At 30.9% G+C, this 26,409-nt stretch overlaps 1 protein-coding gene across 2 annotated transcripts in view; it reads right to left on the reverse strand.

Annotated features, from left to right (window-relative positions):
• LOC114341250 (proteasome activator complex subunit 4) overlaps window positions 1-26,409 on the reverse strand; it is a 114,679-nt gene that overhangs the window by 19,183 nt on the left and 69,087 nt on the right. For both annotated transcript variants that reach the window (XM_050659627.1, XM_050659628.1), the window contains 5 exons: window positions 22,560-22,886; window positions 19,207-19,444; window positions 14,871-15,179; window positions 9,668-9,912; window positions 3,492-3,637 (listed from right to left, as the gene is read on the reverse strand). In XM_050659627.1, the coding sequence (XP_050515584.1) occupies window positions 3,492-3,637; window positions 9,668-9,912; window positions 14,871-15,179; window positions 19,207-19,444; window positions 22,560-22,886 (1,265 nt within the window). The remainder of the gene's footprint in view (window positions 1-3,491; window positions 3,638-9,667; window positions 9,913-14,870; window positions 15,180-19,206; window positions 19,445-22,559; window positions 22,887-26,409) is intronic.

A 26,409-nucleotide genomic window follows, 5' to 3' on the forward strand; every position in this document is an offset into this window, starting at 1 on the left:
AACATTTTTGTTTATATTAATAGTATTTTGTATTTTGACAACGGCACCCGATTTGGGCGTCGAAACGTTAATAAAAATCATTTTTTAATAATATTGTGGCTTATTTCCCATTCTAAATAGTTAAAATTGTAAAAATGCCACAAGAAAATAGCTTCAGAACAACATTAAGAAACCGGTATGGGCCTAGCGTGTGTCAAAATTTTAGGAAATTGGAAACCTTCTACGAGAAACTGGCACACTGTCAAAATTCTATCAAATTCTTAAAACGATGTAGAGATAACAACTTAATACCGAAGGGCTTGAGGTTACGGCCAGCATATTCAAGCAGAAGACTCCAAAATATTCTACATAGAGCCAGTTTGTCAATGATCCGGGAAAGGTTACAATTTCACAGGTCAAATTTATTTTTTATTGAACAAGACATCGTAAGTATTAAAGATTTGCTTTTCGGAATGATATCAAATTCTGATTTTGATCGAATTATTTTTAGTTTACACATAATTTATCAAAATTCATATCAGAAACAAAGAAATATACATTTAAATAAATTTAATATTCTTTTAGAACAAAATAGTATACATACTTTTGATAACCTAAATAGAAATAATGACATATTAGCGACAGTTGTCAATCTATCAAATAGACAGTTAAATGCAACGGAGAATTTGGTATTGTCAAAGGGTTTAAACTATGCTGTTACTCATCCATCTATTCCAAAATTAGACATAATTAGTTCAGTGGAAAAAATATCACAGTGTTTACCAACTCATGAAAAAGAACAGTATAGGGTACTATGTAAACTTGAATTGGAAAAGACAAATCAAATTGAACAGAACATCAGTAAAGAGGAAATTAAAGCTTTAAAAACTTTAAAAAATGATGACTCCATAACGATCCTACCAGCGGATAAAGGAAATGCAACTGTAATAATGGATAAAATACAATACGAGGACAAAATTACAGATCTAATTACAAATGGACCTTATACCAAATTAACGAAGGATCCAACGAAAACACTAGAAAACAAAATCTATAGAACTTTATTCAAATTTAAAAATGATCTAACATACTATCAAAGAAAATTAATTACACCTCATTACAGTAAGTCACCACATTTTTATGGAGTACCGAAAATTCATAAAGCGAACATACCACTTAGACCCATTTGTAGTACCATCAGTTCTCCTTGTAGTGAACTATCAAAATTTTTATTAAACATTATAAAACCATTTGCTAATAATGATGACACATTTATAAAAAATACAAAACATTTTGTAAACAAATTATCAACTATTGAGTTTAATCCAAATAATATTTTAGTAAGTTTTGACATAAACAGTTTATTTACAAATGTGCCATTAGATAAAACTTTAAACATAATCAAAACGAAATTAGAGAATGATGATACATTGACAACTAGGACAAAACTAAATGTATCAGCTATAATGGAGTTATTGACATTATGTACTAATAATACCTATTTTCAACTAAATAATGAATTTTATAAACAAAATTTTGGTCTAGCAATGGGCTCCTCTTTATCTCCATTACTGGCTAATATATTTATGGAGGATTTCGAAAATAATATCATTTCTAAACAAAATTTAAAACCCACTGTATGGTGGAGATATGTAGATGATGTGTTTTCAATATGGCCTCATAGATCAGAATTGTTGGATACATTCCTGAATATTATAAACGATCAAGAAGAGACAATAAAATTTACAATGGAAAAGGAATATAATAACACCCTGCCTTTCCTCGATGTTTTAGTCTTAAAGAAGGATACTGGATATGAGACTCAAGTGTATAGAAAACCAACACATACCAACAGATATCTCAATTACAAATCAAATCACAACATCAACGTTAAAAAGGGAATCATAAAATCCTTATATGATAGAGCCAAAATTACTTGTTCTAACGAAAATTCTTTTTTAGAAGAAAAACAATTCTTAACATCTGTTTTATTAAAAAATGATTATCCTTTATCGTTTATAAATAAGGAATTGTCAAGATTGGATCGAATGGAACAGAACAACATAGAACGGGATCCTACAACATTCACAAGAAATAATACGAGGAAAATATCAATACCATACATAAAAGGACTATCCGAGAAACTTAAAACAATAGGAAATAAATTCAACATTTCAACAACATTCAAAACAACCAACACATTGAGATCTATTCTATCTAAAACTAAACCTAACAATGAACAAGAAAGGACAAAGAATTGTATTTATAAAATACCTTGTGAATGCGAACAGTTTTATATAGGTGAAACATCAAGACCATTAAACGTTAGAATAAGTGAACATCAATCTTATATTAAAAATAGAGAATTTGATAGATCTCAAATATGTCAACACGCATGGGATAATGAACATAGAGTTCAGTGGAGAGATTCAAGTATAGTCCTGAAAGAAACAGATAGTAAAAAGAGAAAAATCAAAGAAGCGGCTCTAATTATGCTAAACGAAACCAATTGTGTCGCAAATTCCTCGGTGGAATGCAGTAGGATGTGGATACCCATACTGAAAGAGGAAGTCAATAGAAAGAAAATACCACAATTAGTAAGTCAATAGTCGAGTTAGTACATATTTTATATTTTAATATTACTTATATACCCATGTATTATTGATATTATTTATAATTTAAACAAAATTATAGTAAAGTCAGAATTTGGTATTAGTTTTGAGAGTAAATTAAATGTAAGACCAAATACTTACGATGTCGGGATAGTATCACGAGGTTTTTCCTGGTTTTCCCTCGTGATTTACTATGAGATCTCTAACGCGAGAATTTTAATGTCACCGTTGCATGTGGTTGTCTTTTTAAAGACAGATCACATGCTATGATTTTTTTGTGACGGATATTCTTGAGTTGGGGTTGATTTCATGTAATCGAATGAACTATCTTTCAGTAAAGTCGTCCCAGGAACGCAACTCATAAATATTGGCAATATCATTTTAAAGTCTTCTACTTTAAAATGTATCATATGTATCTGAATTGCCGATATAAATGAGTCAAATTAAATAAATTATTAGAAGAATTTTTTTACTAAGCAACAACATTTTTGTTTATATTAATAGTATTTTGTATTTTGACAACGGCACCCGATTTGGGCGTCGAAACGTTAATAAAAATCATTTTTTAATAATATTGTGGCTTATTTCCCATTCTAAATAGTTAAAAATGATTTTATAGTCTTATAAATTGTACAGATTATAGTCGTATAGATAATACATAAATCATTTTTTGTTCGATTATAGCGCCATGTATCAACAACTAGAATAAATGTTATAAATGACTTTAATCACAGACGTACTTTTTTTCTGTCACTTCCAACTTAATGCGTTAGAAAGGAATCGAAATACTGTGACGCACTGAAGGATGCCTCTGAGAAGGAGTATATATTCGTAATTTAATAATGTATTGTGTTATTTTTGGAATATTCATCTATCATTTTGTAAAAAAAATCTACAAACCTATCTTATAGAGTCTAATAAGGGATTCTTTTTCTTCGTTTTTGGCGTTTGATTCTTGGTCTTTATCTGTTTTGTCGTCATCCATTTTTGCTAACGATATTTCTAATAGTTCTTTCATCTTTGGTTGTAGGTATGCAAATAGATTTCTAAAACATGAAAAAATTTATTTGGTACAGTTAAATTTTTTCAAATTTAATCCATGGAAGGATTATACGGGTGCCAACGTTTGCTAAAAATGGTACATTTCTTGAAAATAATTGGTATAACAATTCCGAAAAACGATAAAAAACCTAGAAAAGGTTTTTTTGGATCTAATATAGTAAAAGCTATTTTCACTAGTGAAATATTAGTTTTTTGAAGACAAATAATATCCCTTTTTAAGATAGTTCAATTAATGCTTCCAGATTCTTCAAAATTTGATCCAGAGCAAGAGTATGTAGCTGCTCAGATTCGAAAGTAATTTGTTGCAACTCTAATTGATATTTTGTGAAATTGTAAGCTTTTATTAATCACAAATCTTGAAAATATTAGGAACAACAATTCCAGAAAACAAAAAAAACACCTGGAAATGGTTTTCTGGATCTAATATAGAAAAGGTAACTCTGAATAGTGAAATATTGGTTTGTCGAAGACAAATAATATAATAATATTCCGTTTTGTAGATAGTTCAACAAATGCTTCCAGATTCTTCAAAATTTGATTCAGAGCAATAGTATGTAGCTGCTCAAATTCGGCAAGTAGCATTTTGCAATTCCAGTTCATATTTTGTGGAATTGTACGCCATTATTAATCACAAATCTTGAAAATATTAGGAATAACAATTCCAGGAAACGAAAAAACACCTGGTAATAGTTTCTCTGGATCTAATATAGAAATTGAAACTCTGAATAGTGAAATATTAGTTTTTAGAAGAAAATTTTTTCAGATTCTTCAAAATTTGAACCAGAGCAATAGTATGTAGCTGCTCAAATTCGGCAAGTAGTTTTTTGCAATTTCAGTTCATATTTTGTGGATTTGTAAGCCATTATTAATCACAAATCTTGAAAATATTGGGGATAACAATTCCAGAAAACGAAAAAACACCTGGTAATGGTTTTTCTGGATCTAATATAGAAAAGGTAACTCTGAATAGTGAAATATTAGTTTTTCAAAGGCAAATATTATTCTGTTTTGTAGATAGTTTAACGAATGCTTCCAGATTCATCAAAATTTGATCCAGAGCAATAGTATGTATAGTATTTTTACTACAAAAGCAAAATTACGAAGTTCAAAATTTTTGACGTATGAGCACTGTCAAAACATTAGAATGTGACTTTTCATCATGGCCACGTTTATGTCATTACTTGTCAGAGATATTCTTTGTTTTTGTTTACAAAAATAATATCTATAATTATTTATTCTAATTAATGATGTCAATTGGTTTTCATTACTTGCCGAAATATATTAATTAGCAACAATATTATCATAGTGTAGGTATAATCATTAAAATAGATTATTTCACAGCTCACAGCATAACTGACCGCAACCAGCAACACTGAACTACTGTCATTTGCGTTTGAATGTATGAGTAGTGAACGAATGTCTAAAATATTTAACTAAAATTATTATTTTTTGAAATATTGAACTTAAATAATTGTTTTAAAAAATTTATATTATTGATAATAATAAATGTTTTTGGTTATTTAATTAATATAATTCTAAAATTCTCAACGTAATAGCGATTACGTTTTTCTTATTAAAATACCATGTGGACGCTTATACAAGATCGGGCAGTTCTGTGTTAGTGTCGTATTTTAGCTGTGCTACACAAATTTCAGTTCTAGAGTTGATGTTATGGAATATCATTATCATTATTTTCGTTAACATTAACAAATATTTTGGCATAATATGATTAATATATTTCGGCAATTGATGAAATCCGATTGGCATCATTAATTATAATAAAGAATTATAGATATTATTTTTATAGTAAACAAAAACAAAGAAAAATATCCGACAAGTAATGACATTAACGTGGCCATGATGAAAAGTCACATTCTAATGTTTTGGCAGTGCTTTTACGTCAGAAATTTTGACCAACGTAATCTTGCTTTTGTAGTAAAAATACTATAGCTGCTCAGATTCGGCAAGTAGTCTTTTGCAATTCCAGTTCATATTTTGTGGATTTGTAAACCATTATTAATCACAAATCTTGAAAATATTAGGAATAACAATTCTAGAAAACGAAAAAATACCTGGAAATGATTTTTCTGGATCTAATATAGAAAAGGTAACTCTAAATAGTGAAATATTAGTTTTTGGAAGAAAATACTATTCCGTTTTGTAGAGAGTTTAACTAATACTTCCAGATTCTTCAAATTTTGATCTAGAGCAAGAGTATGTAGCTGCTCACATTCGGCAAGTAGTTTTTTGCAATTCCAGTTCATATTTTGTGGAATTGTAAGTCATTATTAATCACAAATCTTGAAAATGTTAGGAATAACAATTCCAGAAAACGAAAAAACACCTGGTAATAGTTTCTCTAGATCTAATATAGAAAAGGAAACTCTAAATAGTGAAATATTAGTTTTTGGAAGAAAATACTATTCCGTTTTGTAGAGAGTTCAACTAATGCTTTTAGATTCTTCAAAATTTGATCCAGAGCAATAGTATGTAGCTGCTCAAATTCGGCAAGTAGTTTTTTGCAATTCCAGTTCATATTTTGTGGATATGTAAGCCATTATTAATCAAATCTTGAAAATATTAGGAAAACAATTCCAGAAAACGAAAAAACACCTGGTAATGTTTTTTCTGGATCTAATACAGAAAAGTTAACTCTGAATAGTGAAATATTAGTTTTTCGAAGACAAATAATATTCCGTTTTGTAGATAGTTTAACTAATGCTCCCAGATTCTTCAAAATTTGATCCAGAGCAATAGTATGTAGCTGCTCAGATTCGGCAAGTAGTTTTTTGCAATTCCAGTTCATATTTTGTGGATTTGTAAGTCATTATTAATCACAAATCTTGAAAATGTTAGGAAAACAATTCTAGAAAACGTAAAAACACCTGGTAATGTTTTTTCTGGATCTAAAACAGAAAAGTTAACTCTGAATAGTGAAATATTAGTTTTTCGAAGACAATATTCCGTTTTGTAGATAGTTAAACTAATGCTTCCAGATTCTTCAAAATTTGATCCAGAGCAATAGTATGTAGCTGCTCAACTTCGGCAAGTAGTTTTTTGCAATTCCAGTTCATATTTTGTGGATTTGTAAGCCATTATTAATCACAAATCTTGAAAATATTAGGAAAACAATTCCCGAAAACGAAAAAACACCTGGTAATGTTTTTTCTGGATCTAATACAGAAAAGTTAACTCTGAATAGTGAAATTAGTTTTTCGAAGGCAAATAATATTCCGTTTTGTAGATAGTTTAACTAATGCTTCCAGATTCTTCAAAATTTGATCCAGAGCAATAGTATGTAGCTGCGCAGATTCGGCAAGTAGTTTTTTGCAATTTCAGTTCATATTTTGTGGATTTGTAAGCCATTATTATTCACAAATCTTGAAAATATTAGGAATAACAATTCCAGAAAACGAAAAAACACCTGGTAATGGTTTTTCTGGATCTAATAAAGAAAACTCTGAATAGTGAAATATTATTTTTTCGAAGACAAATAATATTCCATTTTGTAGATAGTTCAACTAATGCTTCCTGATTCTTCAAAATTTGATCCAGATCAAGAGTATGTAGCTCCTCAGGTTCGGAAATAATTTGTTGCAACTCTAAGTGATATTATGTAAAATTGTAAGCATTTATCAATCACAAATCTTGCAAATATTCGGAATAACAATTCTAGAAAACGAAAAATATCTGGAAATGGCTTTTTCTGGATCTAATATAGAAAAGGAAACTCTGAATAGTGAAATATTAGTTTTTCGAAGACAAATAACATTCCGTTTTGTAGATAGTTCAACTAATGCTTTCATATTCTTCAAAATTTTGTCCGAACAAGACTACGTAGCTGCTAACATTCGGCAAGTGGGTTTTTGTAACTCTGATTGATATATTGTGAAATTCTAAGCCATTATTAATAGACCAGTAAGGATCTGTGAAAAAACGTCTATTTTTGGATGTGAGAGGTGGCATTCGGATTTTTGCAGATAAAGTTAGGTGACACCTTCAGTAATAATAATTGACTTATGCTCCTTCTCAAATATGCCCGGAACATTAATAAAAAATTAAAATATTTAAAAATTTCGAAAAACGTCGATTTTTTCTGCTTTCTTTGCTTATAACGTTAAAACGATTCGTTTTGGAACAAAGTCGTAGAGAAATAAAATAAAGATAATTGAATTTTGTATGATATACGACTGGTCAAAAATGTCTTAACTTATTACCTTTTCTGCAATATAGCAATAAATACAAAATAAGGGGGCAAAATACGCCTGTTGTTATTCAATGTTTTTAAGCACTTTGGTGGCACTTAGAACCTTAGTAATTCGCTTAGGAAATTCTTTGTAACATACTTAAACCGTGTACCAAATTTCATTAAAATCGACCTAATAGATTTTGCATAATAAATTTGCAATCTAAATGTTTTTAAAAAAGTTCAAATTTTTTTAAAATCTTTCTGAACAAAAAGTAGACCATTTAGAAGTTGTCTAATTTTTTTACATATAAAGAGGTGCTCTACCTATCTAATACACTGTACAGAATTAAAATCGGATTATTTAAGGGGCCTCAGCAATGTTTTAAACTTATAAACAATTTTTTGGCTTATAAACAAATAGCTTTGTTTAATAATAAAAAAATTAATTTTTAGCAATGCAAATAATTAAAACCGGTATAATTTGACTTAAACTTTCAAATGCTGTCAGCAGAATTGCTATTTTATTTTTTAATCAAAAGTTATTCGCGTTCAAAAATTGCAATTTTTCGAATTTTTGAAAGTTCCACTGCGTTTATCTCGAAAACTATGCATCCTGCGAAAAAACTTGTAAGAACATTTTTTGCTTAGAATTACCCAAGAAATACAAAAAAATGTTTTATTTTGCGAAAAATCGATGTTATGTAATTCCTCAAGTTCTTTGTTTATAACAATCTTATCGACATCCGGATCAACTGTTACCCAAAAAAGTCGTGTTCTACGGGTCAAAAAATACATAAAAATCTTGGGTAAGTCTATCTAAATAAAGGAGCCCGTAGCACTCCTCCTGGCCACAGGACTAATTTGTTTATAAGCCAAAAAATTGTTTATAACTTTAAAACATTGCTGAGGCTGCTTAAACAATCCGATTTCAATTCTGTAAAGTGCATTAGATAGGTGGAGTGCTCCTTTATATGTAAAAAAATTGACAAATCTTTGTATGTTCTAGTTTTTGTTGTGCAAGATTTTAAAAAATTTAAATTAAAAAAAAAAGTTTTAGATTGCAAAATTATTATTCAAAATCTAGTAAGTCACTTTTAATGAAATTTGGTGTACGGTTTTAGCACATTACAAAAATTTTCTAAGCGAATTAGGAAGGTTCCAAGTGTAACCTAAGTGATGGAAAATCATTGAATAAGGACAGGCTTGTTTTGCCCCCTTATTTTATATTTATTGCTATTTTGCAGCAAGGGTGATAAATTAAGACATTTTTAACCAATCGCATCTGATAGAAAATTTAATTATCTTTGTTTTATTCCTATACGACTTTGTTCCAAAATGAATCGTTTTAAAGTTATAAGCAAAAAAATTAGAAAAAAAAAACGAAATTTTTTGAAATTTTTAAATATTTTATTTTTTTTTTATTAATGTTCCGGGCATATTTGAGAAGGAGCATAAATCAATTATTATTAACGAAGTTATCACCTAACTTTATCCGCAAAAATCTGAATGCCACCTCTCACATCCACCTAAAAACAGATCCTTACTGGTCTATAATACATTATATGGAATTAAAGTGCGCATGCGATTTTGTCGTGGACTAAAATTCACCGACAGGGTCCGCGAATGAACATAATGACACTGACATTACAAGAATTCGTCAAAATTGTCATATTTCGCCGCTACGGACGCTGGCATAGTTTCGTGTATCCCCACCATGGTCAAGCACGGAGCGAATATCATCTGGAAAAGGTTTTTCTGGTTTTGATATAGATTTCCAAGGAAATAGCAAGTTAGGTCGTGATTTATAAGTATGGAAAAGACTTACCTTACATTCGTCATCTCGTCGCCATCAGCAGCGTGCACCTCATGTCTCGAGTTAGCGAAAACGATGACTAACAAGCTGGAGATCCTTTCACGAATATTCTTGAACGGGTGGGTGAGATGAGGCCGGAGATATTCCAATAAACGACCGGAGATCTCATGGTTTCGCCACGATTGTTGGCTTAAGGCGACAAACAGCAATTGCAGGCGAGTGCAAGTTACTAGGATCGTGGGGTCTCTGAATGGATCCTGCAAATACGACAAATGTTATAAGGACACCGAAATACGGTAAATAGCTAATACGGTGCCAACATTAATAGTCCAATCAACAGCCATTTTCTCGTGGAATTTTGAGAATCAAGGTCGATTTCATTGAAAATTTGGATTTAGGTAGTATTTACAGGGTGTCCCGAAAAGATTGGTCATAAATTATACCACAGATTCTGGGGTCAAAAATAGGTTGATTGAACCTCACTTACCTATATACAATAGTGCACACAAAAAAAGTTACAGCCCTTTGAAGTTACAAAATGAAAATCAATTCTTTTTCACAATCGAAAACTCTCAAAGATTTTTTGAAGTTATACTTCTTTACGATCGAGAGTGAAATTTTATAATGCCGGGCGCATGCGCACACAGACCGTATGTAGTTTGTTGCTAATCTTTCAAGATATGTACGTATCAGCGCTGTCAGCGCAAATATGTCATTAAAAGGATATATTAGTGTTTTTAGTAAATGTATTATTTATTATAATTTTTGTGTCTTTATATTTGTCTTCCTCGGGATTAAGATATTTTATAATAATAGTAAGTATATTTAAAGTATTTTTGTACACTTCACTTGGTTTATTAAATTTGTCAGTATGTATGAGAAATCTTGTAACCTGTCAAAGCACAGGGGATTTAGCTCAGTGGTCGAGCGTGTGACCGGAGATCGAGAGGTCCCCGGTTCAAATCCCGGACGATTCATATTCTTTTTTTTTAATTTTTGGTACGTATCGTTTTAATAAAAAAAATTAAAAATGGTAGGTAAGAAAGTTAGTTTAATATTTAAATAAAATGTAAAATAACCTGTTAAGTATATTTATTTCTTAAAATTATATAATAGAAGTATAACTTCTTACGTGCGTGCAAAGTACACACACATTCTTTTTTATTGAAAATGGACATGTGACATTTTTATGACAGCAACATCTTAAAAAAAATTAAAGTGAAATTTGTGCACCCCATAAAAATTTTATGAGGGTTTTGTTCCCTTAAACCCCCCAAACTTTTGTGTACGTTTCAATGAATTCATTATTGTGGTACCATTAGTTAAACACAACGTCTTTAAAACTTTTTTGCCTCTTAGTACATTTTCGATAAGCCAGTGTTTATCGAGATAATTTGAATATTTGTCGAATCCACCACATATTTGTATATGGAAGTATGATTATAGACCTGTTAATCTGAAAATTTATTTATAATTTACATTTTTAGGTATATTTTGAAAAAGAAGCTACATCTCGATAAAAGGTGACTTATGAAAAAAAGACTAAGAGGCAAAAGTTTTAAAAACACTGTGTTTAACTAATGGTACCACAATAATAGTTTAATTGGAACGTACACAAACATTTGGGGAGTTTAAAGGAACAAAACCCCCATACAATTTTTACGTAAATATATTGAAAAAGAAGCCGCATCTCGATAAAAACTGGCTTATCGAAAAAATACTGGGCGACAAAAAAGTTTTAAAAACGTTGTGTTTAACTAATGGTACCACAATAATGAATTAATTGAAACGTACACAAACGTTTGGGGGGTTTAAGGGAACAAAATCCCCATAAATTTTTTATGGAGTGGAGAAATTTCACTATAATTTTGTTTTAAGATGTTCCTGCCATAATAATGATACATGTCCATTTTCAATAAAAAATCTCTAATAGTTTTCGATATATTGAAAAAAATTGATTTTCATTTTGTAACTTCAAAGGGCTGTAACTTTTTTTATGAGCACATTTGTACTAAGATAAGTTAGGTTCAATCGAACTATTTTTGACCCCAGAATGTGTGGTATAATTTATGACCAATCTTTTCGGGACACCCAGGTAGTATTTATAATCTTTATCAAAATCTACCCTACGCCGAGCCGGTCTTTTGCCCTGGGGGTGAAATTTTTTTAATCAAAATAACTATGGAAGTCGATAGATTGACTAATTCTGAGTAAATTTTGTTCTTTAAAATTTTTTTGCAAGTTGATACTTTCCAAGTTACTAACGATTGAAACTATGCATTTTTCATTAAAAAACTCACGTTTTATAACCGTTTTTCATGAATAACTTAATAAATTTACTTTTATAGAAAAAGTCGTTAAAACAAAATTGTAGCTAACAAAAAAACAAAGATATTTGCGTAGGAAAGACCTATGTAAACCCAATAACGACTAAGGTATTGCTCTTTAAAGGATGGTTATTTTCGAAGAAACTCGAAATTGAGAACCTTCAATCTCAAATAACTCGAATGTGGGGCAATTTTTTGGGAAAACTTAAGAGACATCTTTTAAAGGTCATTAAAAAACCTTTCAAATGAGCTCTGATAAAAGTTTTTTGCAAACTGACTGACTTATGACGAAAATAAAGTCGCTCCCTGCTTTTTTTTGAAATATAAAAATTAAACCCTCGTCATTACAGTCCTGATAGAAATGAATCGCTTCACACTTGAAATTAACTTTATTTAGGTACTTGAGGTACTTTAGGTTTAGGTAATTGATACGATCCATGTGATTTGATCGGTTTGGAATGCTTAGTTTAGAAAAAAAATTGATTAAATCGAAAATGACATTTTTAAATTTTTTAAAAAACCGTGCATTTTTCTTAAATAAATCTAAAAGTATTCATAATATGAAAAAACGTTTCAAATATTAATCGTAGGAATTGTTTACTGAAAATTTTGTTTTTTTTTTGTTTTTGTATCATGAATACTTTTAGGTTTATTTAAGAAAAATGCACTTTTTTTAATTATAAAGATGTCATTTTCGATTTAAGCAACTATTTTTTCTAAACTAAGCATTCCAAACCGGTCAAATCACATGGATCGTATCAATTATACATAAATAAAGTTAATTTAAAGTGGGAAGCTATTAATTTCTATCAAAATTGTAATGAAGAGGGTTTAATAATTGTTACATTAAAAAAAATAGGGAGCGACTTTATTTTCGTCGTAAACCAGTCAGTTCTTATGCAAAAAACTTTTATCAGAGCTCATTTGAAAGGTGTTTAATGAACTTTAAAATATGTCTGTTAAGTTTTCAAAAAAAAATTACATCACATTCGAGCTTTTGAGATTGAAGGTTCTCCATTTCGAGGTTCTTCGAAAATAACCATCCTTTAAAGAGCAATAACTCAGTCGTTATTGGGTTTACCTAGCTCTTTTCTACGCGAATGTCTTTACTTTTTTATTAGCTACAATTTTGCTTTTAATGACTTTTTCTATAAAATTAAATTTTTTTTAAGTTATCATGAAAAATGGTTAAAAACGTGAGTTTTTTCAATGAAAAAATGCATAGTTTTAGTCGCTAATAACTTGGAAAGCATCAAGTTTGCAAAAAAATTTTAAAGAACAAAATTTGAAACAACTGAAAGATTGAAACAATTTTCATCCCCTAGATGGGGTTGTTTTATCTCTTTGTCTCTTTTCTTTGTCCTCAGATCATTCTCCATATTCCTTTTTGTGTTCCGTATAAATAGTGTTGCATCTGTATTGAGAAGCTGGGCCAGTGTTTTATTTTTATTTGTTTGACTAAAGTATTAATTTAATTTATAATTCGTTTGTAGTAGTTGTATGCCTGATGTGTTCGTTGTGTTCTATTTTGTAAAAGGCTTTCTTTTTTTCTTCACATTTTGCCTTCACTTTCTTTCTAAACCATGGGGTTTCTTTCTGGATATGTTAGTGTTCGTTACCCTCTCTCCAACTGCTTCTATTGCTGCATTATTTATGTTATTTTTGAGTGTTTCCCGGCATTCCTCGATTTTATCGTCTCTATGTTATAGTAAAACAGACATGGCCGTAACTTAAGGCCATCGGTACATAATTCGCAAATATTTTACGGCTATCCCTACTTTTTCTGTCTTTACACAGCAAATTACCTGTAGTAAAATTCACACTGGTATGGATATGTAAACATTACTAGAATGTCATTCTACTTGACAATGTCACCATTAACTTAAAGAGATGGCTTTTGAATGTTCTTGGATTATTGTTATTTGTATAATTGCAAATTATTAATTCAGTTAATAAATTTTTTCACTAACTATGTATTCAGTGACTGTAATAATTTATATGTACAACAAAAACTAATACTCAATCGAGAAAAGAGGAAAAGTGTTAAAGTGATTTTTTAATAATATATTGTTACTATGGAATGCTTACAATTTTGAACATCTTTACCAACAAAATACTTGGATCACAGAATATATTATCCTGATGTATTCTCTGCTTGCATCTTCCACAAATAATACACAATAAATAACTTTTTATTAAGTTCACGTCCTAAATCAATAATTTATCAAATACACTATATTATCAATATTATTTAATCAACAACTCAAAATATTCCCGATGCCATGTCAAATATTTAAAATTGTCATTGCATGATTGTCACTGTCTGACTGACAATATGCTGACAATATTCTATTCAATCTATTCGACTGAGTGCCTTGTAAGACAAAGATAGATTTGGAAAATATTACCAGGGACATTGTGTTCATTTTTTCAAATCCTGAAAAAACCAATAAATATTTTTGAAAAATTTAAACGCAGAATGAAAGACTAAATTATTACCGAGGGCCGAAAGTCCCTTAGAATAAATAAAAAGTTTATTTTGAATGAGATATTTGAAATTAAAAATCACACGACATTTTCTCTTAATTTTTCACCCCTGTAATTTATTAAAATAAACATTATAACTAGAAGTTCTCAGGGACTTTCGGCCCTCGCTAATAACGTAATCTTTCATTCTGCGTTTAAATTTTTCAAAAATACTTATTAGTTTTCTCAGGATTCGAAAAAAACGAATCCCCATTTGAATAGCATTGCAGCCGAAAATACGTACCCATCCCCTTAAGGTATATGTCAAATGAAAGTCCTCAATTAAATAATTAATTTGAGCATAATCTACGATTTTGTTAGCGAAGAAAATTCGTAACTTAGCAATTTTACTTGCAACTCACCTGTAATAGATACTCCACCAGCCAATGATGTCTGTTGGGATCCCTCGATTCCAGTCCCATGGTGATACAGAGCGCCCAATCGGTTTGAGTCTCCGTCGAAACATTAACGATGGCTCTCTCTAATAGAGGCAAAATGGTCGACCACAAGTTCACTATTTTATTGTACTCCCAGTGCTTGGACCCTCTGATTATTCCGCTGATGATTTCGGCGGCACATCGGTTACTGGACTCGAGCTTGTCTTCAACCAGTCGTTGTAGGTGAGGTACGAAGTTCGGTAAGAGAGAGTCTTCGAATATCTTAAATAAATTCTAAAAGAAAAAAGACGAGAAAATAACATGTATTTCCACTTATACTCTGGGCTATTTAGCAAAATGCAAGGAAAAGTTATTTACCAGCAATTTTATTGCTTTAATCGAATTTTATGATTCTATATATTAATAATATAGGTATACAAAATCCGCAGATAGTGTGCTACTTTTTTATAAACAAAATGGCGCCCGAAAATCGTGTTTTTTTCAATTTTTGCTCTATAACTCCAAAGATTTTAACTTTACACCAATAACACCCAAATAAAAAATCACCGTAATTAAATTCTGCATAGAGACGTGTTTTCCCCGATTTACTTCGACGAAAATTTTCCCCCGAAAATGCGGGGATTTCCAGCAAAATCTTTAATTTTCAGCTAAAATTTTAGATAAGTAATTGTTTATCAAGAATTAAATAACTTGTTTATATAAAAGCTCTTTTCGTATAGATAATAATTCTAGAAGCCCATAAAAATTGAGTGAACGGTTTAGCAACAAATGAATTGTTAATTAAAAATTTACGGTCGCTATAATAACCACAATAATTACGATACATAAGAATAACTATGGTTTTTGTATAAAAAGACACTGTACCTATCTAATGTAGTTTACAGAATTGAAATTGGAGTATTTAAGCGGCCTCAGGAATATTTTAAAATTATAAACAATTTTTTGGCTTATAAACAATTAGAATATCTCGGTAAATATACAATTCAATTAAATCGTGAAAACGGCATTGGAAAAAAGCGTAAAGCAAGGTATGGGTGTATATCAAACTGCCACGAGGGAAATACAAATCGGTAATTTTAAGAATCGAATGTAATTCGTTAAGATTATTTCATGAATAAAACTGTGCAAAACAAAAATTTTATTGTGATTTATTTATGTACAAAGGTAAGTTAAATATAGTTTCTATTCAACATGATAGGTGTGTTCAAAAAACACTAAAAAAATCTACTTAGTATAATTCACAATACTTATCTTTGTATTATCTGCTTTTTTATGCTATTTATTTATTTTTTTAAATTGATATTTATACATATACAGGGTGAGTCACCACTAACGCGACGGAAGATAACAGCGAAATGGTAAAAGATTTGAAAATTTTTTTAATTAGTGGTTTCGAAGTTGATAAAATTTACATTTTCAAATTATTTTGAAATATACAGGTTGTCCCAATAAATGGCGGCGTATCAAAGTTATATTTTTTCTTATAGAACACCCTGTATTTTATTACATTTTTTAATTGTCCGCAAAAAATAAGATATAGTTTCATAAGGCTTCCCTATACCTATGCACAGAGTGTTCTGAGTTATGTTGACTTTTCTTAAAATGTAAAGTTTTAAAAGAAGGCTTATTCTCAAGTTATTTAAGAAATTATAAAAAAAAATACTTATACGTCTAAATAATTGGATATTGGTTGAATGTATTCCATGATTGATTATTACACATTTATTTACAGGGTGTTCAACATTTAAAGTTTCATTATTGGATTATTCAATGAGTCATATGATGTTTATTTTAAATAGAACACAATGTATATTAATTATTAATTATATTAAACGAGGTCACCTCTTTCGAATGGTATATGGATGTCATATACCTAGGTCTAATAGTTTTTGCGTAATTTACAATTATTTTAATTCTTAATCTGTAAATCGATTTTAAAACAAAAGATGTATCTTATTGTATGACATCGTCATTTTATGGCAGTACGGTCTGGTAATTATCAAAGATATAAACATCCATGTATGATATTCAAATTTAATTGTTCCTAAAAATGAATAACCACGTTATCTACGAAAGAGTAGACATGGTACACTTCCCGTCATAAAAAACTGGTACACTTTTTTTTCTCAATGTAAACCTGTATTCAGACTGGATACAATAGTTCGTGAATCACTTCGTTGTTGCCATAACAGATAACGGAATTGCACTTAATCTGAATACAAAAAAAAATGACGTTTAAAAAGTATAAAGGTTTTAGATAGGTATTATTTTTATCACTACCAATTGACCATCACTGAAAAAACCTGGGAAAGCTTGGACGAAGATGAAAATTTATAACTAAATTTATTTCTCAGTGCCCAGAAGATTACAAGAAGTGATTAATAATAATGGAGCTATGACAAAATATTAATATTTCAGCAGTTTCGAATTGTAATACATATATTTAAATTCCACACTTGTTCACTGTAAAAGTTATTCATATTGTATTAATTTCAAATCAATTTTTTTATTTTTCCCGTGTGTTTATTCTAGTATCTCACAACTCAATAGAGTTTTGTATTTACAGTACAATTTACGAGAAACCAATCACGCTTCTCGATTTTAATTTAAACATAATAATTTAAAGTTATGTCTAGATTTATTAACTATCATTATTTTTGAATTGAAAAGTTTTCATAAATTATAATAAAGCACGAATCAATGTATAGGTACTTAATTGAGATGACTGGCAACGTTGCCCTAGAAATTAGAATGACACATTTGACAAGATCAACTTACACAACTTGAAAAACGCGATTTTCGGTTATAAGAGTTGTACCAGTTTTTTTTGACGCGAAGTGTACTTTGCATTGGGGAGTGTTTGCAAAATTGTATCTTACTTTCTAAAGTTTACGCTCAAAAGTAGGTATCCTGATAGAAGACACCCAAAAAAATACGTTTTTGAGAAATTTTGGAAAGTTAAATAAAAATAAACCAGTTATTTGTGATCACGTCAAGGAACTTGATGTCCTGCTTTCTGTTACGGAAAACCGAAATACTAGTAAAGAAAAAATTTCGGGTAAATCAGTCAAACGACTGTTAGAATACTTAAGAGAAACCACTATTATCTGTATAAAACTTAACACCAATATTAGACCGAACAGGATTATGATAAATATTTAACTTATCGTTTATGGACTTTAGACTTTGGAGCAGATCCTGATTTTTTTTTAAATGTATTGTATACATACCAATCTACCTACTTTTCATAATAATGGTCTAGAAGATAGACATAATTTTCATTTCATTATGATACAGTAAACAAACATTTATTTCGTACAGTTTAAAAATGGAGAGCGCATAAATATTATTTTTAAAATCAATTTACCGTTTAAGAAAATTGTAAGTTACGCAAAAACTATGACTCCTAGTTATGGAACATCCCTATACCATTCGAAAGAGAAACCTGTGTTTAGTATAATAATTTATTAACATACATGGTGTTTTATTTAAAATAAGCATCATATGACACATTAAATAATCCAATAATGAAACTGTAAATTTTGAGCACCCTGTAAATAAATGTGTAATAATCAATCATGGAATACATTAATTATAAAATAATTACCAGACCGTACTGTCATAAAATGAAAATGTCATACAATGCTTAACTACATCTTTTGTTTTAAAATCGATTTACAGATTAAGGATTTTAATAATTGTAAATTACGCAAAAACTATGACACCTAGGTATAGGACATCCATATACCATTCCAAAGAGGTAGATTTGTTTAGTATAATTATTTATTAATATACATGGTGTTCCATTAAAAATAAGAATCATATGACACATTGAATAATTCAATAATATAACTGTAAATTTGAACACCCTGTAAATAAATGTGTAACAATTAATCATGAAATACATTCAACCAATATCCAAATATTTAGATGTAAAAGTATTTTTTTTTATAATTTCCTAAGTAACTTGAGAATAAGCCTTCTTTTAAAACTTTACAGTTTAAGAAAAGTCACCATAACTCAGAACACTCTGTACATAGGTATAGGGAAGCCTTATGAAACAATACCTTATTTTTTGCGGACAATTAAAAATGCAATAAAATATAGGGTGTTCCATAAGAAAAAATATAACTTTGATACGCCGCCATTTATTGGGACAACCTGTATATTTTAAAATAATTTTAAAATGTAGACTTTATCAACTTACAAAACACTAATTAATTTTTTTTTAATCTTTTACCATTTCGCCGTAATCTTCCGTCGCGTTAGTGGTGACTCACCCTGTATAAACAAGACTCACCTTAAAGGCCAGGAATCTATAGGCGTTGAAATGATCCCGTCCCTTCTTTTCCTCTAACGATAGAAACTTAATAAGCTTTTCTATATTTTCCTTATTGTTAAAAAACGTATAAACATCCTTTTCTATCTCCGTCAGATCGTCCAGTCTTTTCGCGGCCGTTTTTTGCGTGGAAGGCGGATCGTATAATTCTAAGGTTTTCGGCCAACAGTAGTACCCTGTATATTGATCGTGGATGTACCTAAAATAAATCAAACGTAAAATACATAGAAAGACGGCGATGAAAACATGATGGACTGTTACTTTTTCAGATTTGGCAACATTGTTACAGCGTGACGTTTTATTGATATTCAAACTGTAAGATATAAAAAAACAGTTTTGACGATTTAACGTTTGGAAACGCAATTTGGGAAATAATAAATAGCGGGAATTATGAAAATATTTAGTAATTTTTTTTAACATAGTAGGTGTTTAGTTCACCTACAGGTGAACCAGAATACGAATAGACGTGAACATTGTTCTGTTTTTAAACTAGGAGGAGTAATTCAAATTTACCGCGCCGTAATGGTTTTTTGTAATTGGTCCAACCTCAGGCAAGTTTATTCACCTGTTATGAAATTTTGACACTATTGACATTTATGAAATTTTGACACTATTTGAATTTCATAGGTTAATTAAGTTATACCGGCGATTTTTTGTGTTTTCTGCGTAACTCCTTTATTTTTAGATTTTTAATCTGCTTTTATATAAAAAAAAAACAGTTGTTTTTAGAACTCTTTAGCGACGTATTAGTATAAAGGTAAAGTATAATACATATAATATTTATGGATTGCCGTCGACAGCCGACATGATCAACCAAAAGAGGGTGTATTCGGTGATTTTTCTACAGATTATTCGCATGTGCTATGCACTAGATGTAAACATTAGTTGGCAGCGATGTCGTCGTCAGCACCGAACGAGGAGGCTATTTGGTTTAGGTTTTGAATATTTTTGGATAACAGTTACTTGTATAATCGCTTAAATTATTGATTATTTTAATTAATAGGATTATTTTTCACTATCTATGTATTCAGTGATTACAATAATTTATATACTATAGAGGAAAGGCTGTAAATATGGGCTGGTCTTGTAATATGAGCTAGGTGGGTTTCACAGCTATTCGTTGCAGATCTCTACATTTTGACTATTTCAAATGGTATTTGACGAAGTTAAACTATCACCGTAGCGATGGCACCACTGTGGTAGATATTTCCCAGTTTATAATAATTGTTTGTCGGTTGGTGCGAGTGTCAAAACTTTTTCGGGTAAGTTGATAAATTCCAGTATTTAAAAATAAACACGAATTTCAAAAAAAAGTCTGTGTCACGTTGAAGCTCTATTATTAGTCTTTGATATATGCTATTGAGTTTTCTTCAAATTGTCTGCTTTTAGACATAACTTCTTTTGTTGTGCAAAGCAAGCGTGTTTACAATATGGGCTATGCCTCTGATTTCATTATGGGCTAGTGGCCCATATTTAGAACAATGTAGCAATGTAAGCAAAACGAAGTAGGAAAAGCCAAAGAAAAAAGAAAATGAAAAGAAATAAAAAAAGGAAAACGTAAGCAGCTTACCAAAGTCACAAAGGACCAAAAAAAGAAATCGGTTTCTAGTAGCGAGGATAAGGAGGAATATGTGCCTGCAGATGATGAAAGCGATTACAATGAGTTTCCTTCCACACAGCCTCCATAAGACGCAGCTGACGTAACGTGTATGTTTTGCGAAGTACTTTTTTCAGAGGATAATCTTGGTGAAATATGGGTCAAGTGCTTCTGTTCCATTTGTGGGCACATAACGAGTGCGCTGGGACCGAAAAAGAAGAATATGTGTGTGACTTTTGCAAATAGTTTTAGCCTATGAGTTATTTAATGTATTTTTTGTATTTTAGATATTAAAATATATTTGTCACGCATTTATCTCATTTCACACAAATTTAAGACACATTTTTCGGGGTAGCCCATATTTAGGATCATTATTCAACCGGCGCAAAAGTACAATTTTTCATTATTTATACATTTAAAACAGTTGTGTATTTTTTAATCAATTTGCACTTTGGGCAGGTTATAAGTAACTAAATAAAGGTATTCTTGCATACCTTTGGAAATAAAATAGTATTCTTATTCTTTTCTTACAAAGAAAAATAAAATGGGTAGCCCATATTTGCATCCTTTCCTCTACCATAAAAACTAGTAATCTACAAAAGACAAAAAGTGATAAATTGATGTTAATAATATACTGTTACCATGGAACGAGTAGATACATTTTTGACACCGTTAACAACTAAAATCGTTGTTTACATGTATTGCATGTCTTATTGAAATTTAGTATAGTGACATTATTGGGTGTGAAGAGTTTACTCCTCTTGGTTTAAACACCAGGATATAGCAGATTTCAAATTACGGCATAGAGTGCACAAGGAAATAATTAATTATTGGTTGCATACTTTTGAAATAATGACATTGCAAGGAGAAAATGTATTAGTTGGCTATTTTTTAAATGTCTTTTAAACTTTGAAATTCTAAACTGTTAAATTTTTGCTTCTTTAATTTTTTTAAATCAAAAGTCATGAGAAACTTTCTCCTGCGAAACTATAGACCTGGATCCCGCGTACCAAAAAAAGTTTATTAATAGCAAGCTGAAAATTTGTTAATAGCTTAACGATGTCCAGTCGGACAAACCTTGATGTACGGGAACACTGGAACAGGAGAAGTTTTAATTGTGGAACAGGTTAGATGTTTTGAACGTCAGACTATGAAATCGTCCCATGTATTTTGTCGGACAGAACTTCCAATTGATTTGTTACCATTTCATTAAACTCTCATGCAAAAATCAGACTGCTATTTATCACTAACATAATTCCTGTCATTTGACATGTTCTACGTGTCGGACTTATTAAAATGCCCAACATATTTGTCGGACAAACATTTTTTCATATATTATAATATAGAGATTGCTATTGAATAAACTTAAAAACCACCTGCTAGTTTTCACAATCATAAACTTGTCAGGATGACACGTTGCACAATTAAAATCACGTTCCACAATGCAAAACATGCCCTGTTCCAGTGTTCCCGTACATCAAAGTTTGTCCGACTAGACACCGTTAAGCTATTAACAAATTTTCAGCTTGCTATTAATAAACTGTTTTTGGTACGCGGGGTCCAGGCCTACTATTTGCAGGGGACCGAAATCTTTATTGAAAACAAGTGTCAAAATTTCCCATTGAGTTTCCTGACTTTCCTTTGACGATTAATCACCCGCTATATTATATCAATGATAATAAAGATTTACAAACCATCTCATTTAAATAATACTCACCTCCTTTCCTCCCACTGTTCCACATCCTTCGGAATATTCTTATCACTATATATCAGCCATTTATTGTCTTCCCTTACACCAGGTTTAACATCACGATTAATCACAGATTGCTTCGAAAACGAAAAAGGATCTACTACAGTCTTAGTATATTTAACTTTGTTCTGTAGCAAAATGAACACAAGAATTTTCAGCGACGACTTCCTCACCAACAGCGAATCGTCTATCAACGATTTCAGAAAGAATCTCACGATACGCGGAGTGTACTTCACGTCCATGTGAACTAGATCCTTAATGAAGTTTATCGCCATCTGGTGGTAACGCCAGTGACTAAAAATACAAAATATCCTTAATGTCACTCTGCATGACATTTTCTTATTTATGCAAAAAATGCTTAACGTATTGACTATCTTGAGTTTAGATTCGAAGGCTACTTCATACAAGAAAAAAAAACCGCTAGACGCGGTAAAAATGAGTGGCGCACACAATATTCAAGCTACAACAGAGTTGATATGAATATTAGTGGCGCAAAAATGTATTTTCATTTTGATGGAAAACAAAATTATAGTTTTATTTTGAAAGATTTGTCCATGACATATTTTCTAAATTAGAAGTAATGCGCGCCACAAAAGACCCTCAAGCTACAAGATTTATAAAAGGTACTCTTTTGTGGCGCTGTAATATAAGTAAGGCACTCTGTATAGAATAATATGTTTTAAGTTAATTTTAAATAACCTTATAAGATGTGTGACTATTGGAGTGACATTGACCGCAGCTGAACTTATAGACGTGTTGTGAGTAACAATTAAATATAAAATAGACGACAAAACATATGAGAAATCAATTATATTATTGTACGTAGAATTGCGACATGGTTTGGCTGATTTAATATTATTGTTTATAACACACTTCGACGACTTGTAAATAAAGTATGTTGTAGCAGATGAAGTAGTAATTATTTAAATAAGGACTATAAGGGTTATTTGAGTACCAACCCTTCAACATTTCTTTACAGCGCGTTTGACTTCAAATTTAGCAAATGCTACGGAAAAATCTTTCAAAATAAAACTATAATTATTTTATTTTCCATCAAAATGAAAATACATTTTTGCGCCACGTAATATTCATATCAGCTCTTTTGTAGCTGGAATATTGTGTGTACCACTCATTTTTTTCTCTGGAAAATGGCTTTGGCAGAGCCAATTAGCCAGACTTGTAACACCACTCATTTTTACCGTATTTAGCGGTTTTTTATTCTTGTATCTGGAGTTTTCTAAAGCATTATATAAATTATATGTATGGACTTAAATGTAATGTTTCTTAGTTACACGTTAAGCGCTATTTATAAACCACTAAACCATTATCGCCGAAATGCTCTAGTGGTTACGACATTAAACACCTTGAACTCGGATTGCCCGATCAAGTTTAGCGTCGTAACTACTAGACTATTTCGGTGATAATGGTTAAATGAATTGAGGGGCCAGACGTAAAAGGGTTTAAGTGCAGTTGTGATAGTTCTGAGATAATCAGCTTCAAAGTTTTTTGAGTTTTATAAATTCTAGGAGTTATTAAACTAAAATATGTCTAGTGTACAATGTACTATAAAATGATTTAAATATAAGGGTATATTATTACTTTTACTATATCCTTCCTTTTTTTCAATTATTAAAAAAATGTACTTGAATCGGTACATGACGTTAATAAATGTTACTGGTAAAACAGTTCAGGTGCAGATGTTAACTACATATTACTAATCATTTTTGTCCCAGCTGTTATCCACAGTATAACTACAACTGGCACGTTGCATAATACTTAATTAGTGTTCAAAATTGGTCACAAATCTAATATTTATTGACTTGAAATTAATCGTGTATTAACATGTGTTTACACATTACAGAATACTAAAAATAGTTTTGTGGTAAAATGGTTCAAGCGCACTTAAACCCGTTTATTACTATTTGTTTTTCATCATCATCATCATCATTTGGCTCTACAACTCTATGTGAGTCTTGGCCGCGTTTACTATTTCCCTCCATTGTTGTCGGTCCTTAGCAGCTATTTCCTGGAGTTCATCATTGTGTCTTCTTCTTCATTCTCCTGTTGTCTCTTCTCTGCAAAGCCCATAAATAGTCCGCAGTATCTTTCTTTCATGTACCAGTAATTTTGTTGTCTCCCGCTGATTCAGAGTCCATGTTTCGCTTCCATACGTTATTGTGGGACGAATTATTGTCTTATATACTCTTATTTTTGCTGGTCTTGAAGAGTATTTTTGATTTAAATAGGGTCCTTAATGAGTAATATGCCCTGTTTCCTGCAATGATCCTGGCTTCCACGTCCTTTTCATATTTATTTTAAGATGTTATGATCGCTCCCAGGTACTTAAATTCTTTGACGACTTCAAAATTGTATTCATTAATTGTTACGTTTTGTCTAACCCTTGGTCTTGGGTTCTTCGTAACCACCATGTACTTGGTCTTGTCCTCGTTGACCTTAAGACCAACTTCCTTAGCTCCATTCTCGAATAGGGTGAAAACTTCTTTTGCATCTCTGGTGGATTGTGCAATTGTGTCCACGTCATTCACAAAGGCTAATAGTATTTTTGATCCTTGGGCGGCAAATCCGTTTGTCAGTTGTGGCTGAGCTTTCCTTACTGCATGTTCCAGTGCGAAGTTAAACAGCAGGGGGGCGAGAGGATCTCCTTGTCTAAGTCCGGTGTCAATGAGAAATTCCTCCGACCACCACTATTTGTTTTTACAGAATACTAAAAATAGTTTTGTAGTAAAACGGTTCAACCGCACAGTTAAACCTGTTTACTACCAAAGCAAACTGCAATTGTTTTCAGTGAACTAAATGTTATGGCCATAGATGGCGACTGTAGGGCGAAATATGCTAAAATCGTTTTACCACCTAGTTCTAATACCATTTAAGTATGTGAATCTGTACTTAGAGTAAAATTTTAAAAAAGTGCACTTAAACCCTTTTACTTCTAACCCCCTCAATTATATTTTCGAGCTCGATAACTTCTGGACGAGTGAACCGATTTTGATCACTAAACATAAGTTTGAACGATATTGACAAGTAATGTCTGATGCACCCAAGATCAAATGAGGCCCCTAGGATACAAGGGGTGTAAGTGACAATTTTTAGGAAATTAGGTTAAATACAAAATGGACTCCCAAACACATAGAAAACATAGTGGCTTCAAATCTTCTACATAAACTAACAATAACATGATCAAAAATGACGTGTCATTGAAAAAAGGCTAAGTAGTACCTACCTAGATTTTTAAATTTGAATAGAACTTTGAACAAAGTTTTTTCAAAACTTGGCACTTACACCCTTTATGGGCTAGGGGCCTCAAATATGATATCTGAAGGTATTATAGGAACCTTAGTTCCTAACGTTAGTTAACGTTAGTTAGCTTGAAAACCTTTTTTTTTATAGAAAATGAATTTGATCATACTTATGAGGTCTATAACTTAAAAATTCGAATTTTTCCAGATATGAGGTATACACCGTTAAACGTGTCTGGAGTCCCCTACAAACGCTCAGTTATTGGTGCAATTCGTAGGTGGAAATTTTGAGCAATTGTCAATAAACCAAAATTTTCAAACTACAATTTTTCAGTTCTTTGGCTATGCTAAGCCGCATGTATGTTTGATCCTGACCACTTAGGCACCATTTGAAAGTTGAACTCAAACGGTATTGATTTGGTGTATTTCGGTTTATCTGTCTCCCTTTGAACCTGAGATACATTTACCCACAAAATATGCCGTTGTACTTACCTAGTCCCACAGCTGACTTATGGGTGCTCAAAAATGACAAACTACACCGTTTCTAAATCGGCCCCGAC

The sequence above is a fragment of the Diabrotica virgifera genome, chromosome 8 (genome assembly GCF_917563875.1).
Source record: "Diabrotica virgifera virgifera chromosome 8, PGI_DIABVI_V3a".
NCBI classification, from domain to species: domain Eukaryota; kingdom Metazoa; phylum Arthropoda; class Insecta; order Coleoptera; family Chrysomelidae; genus Diabrotica; species Diabrotica virgifera.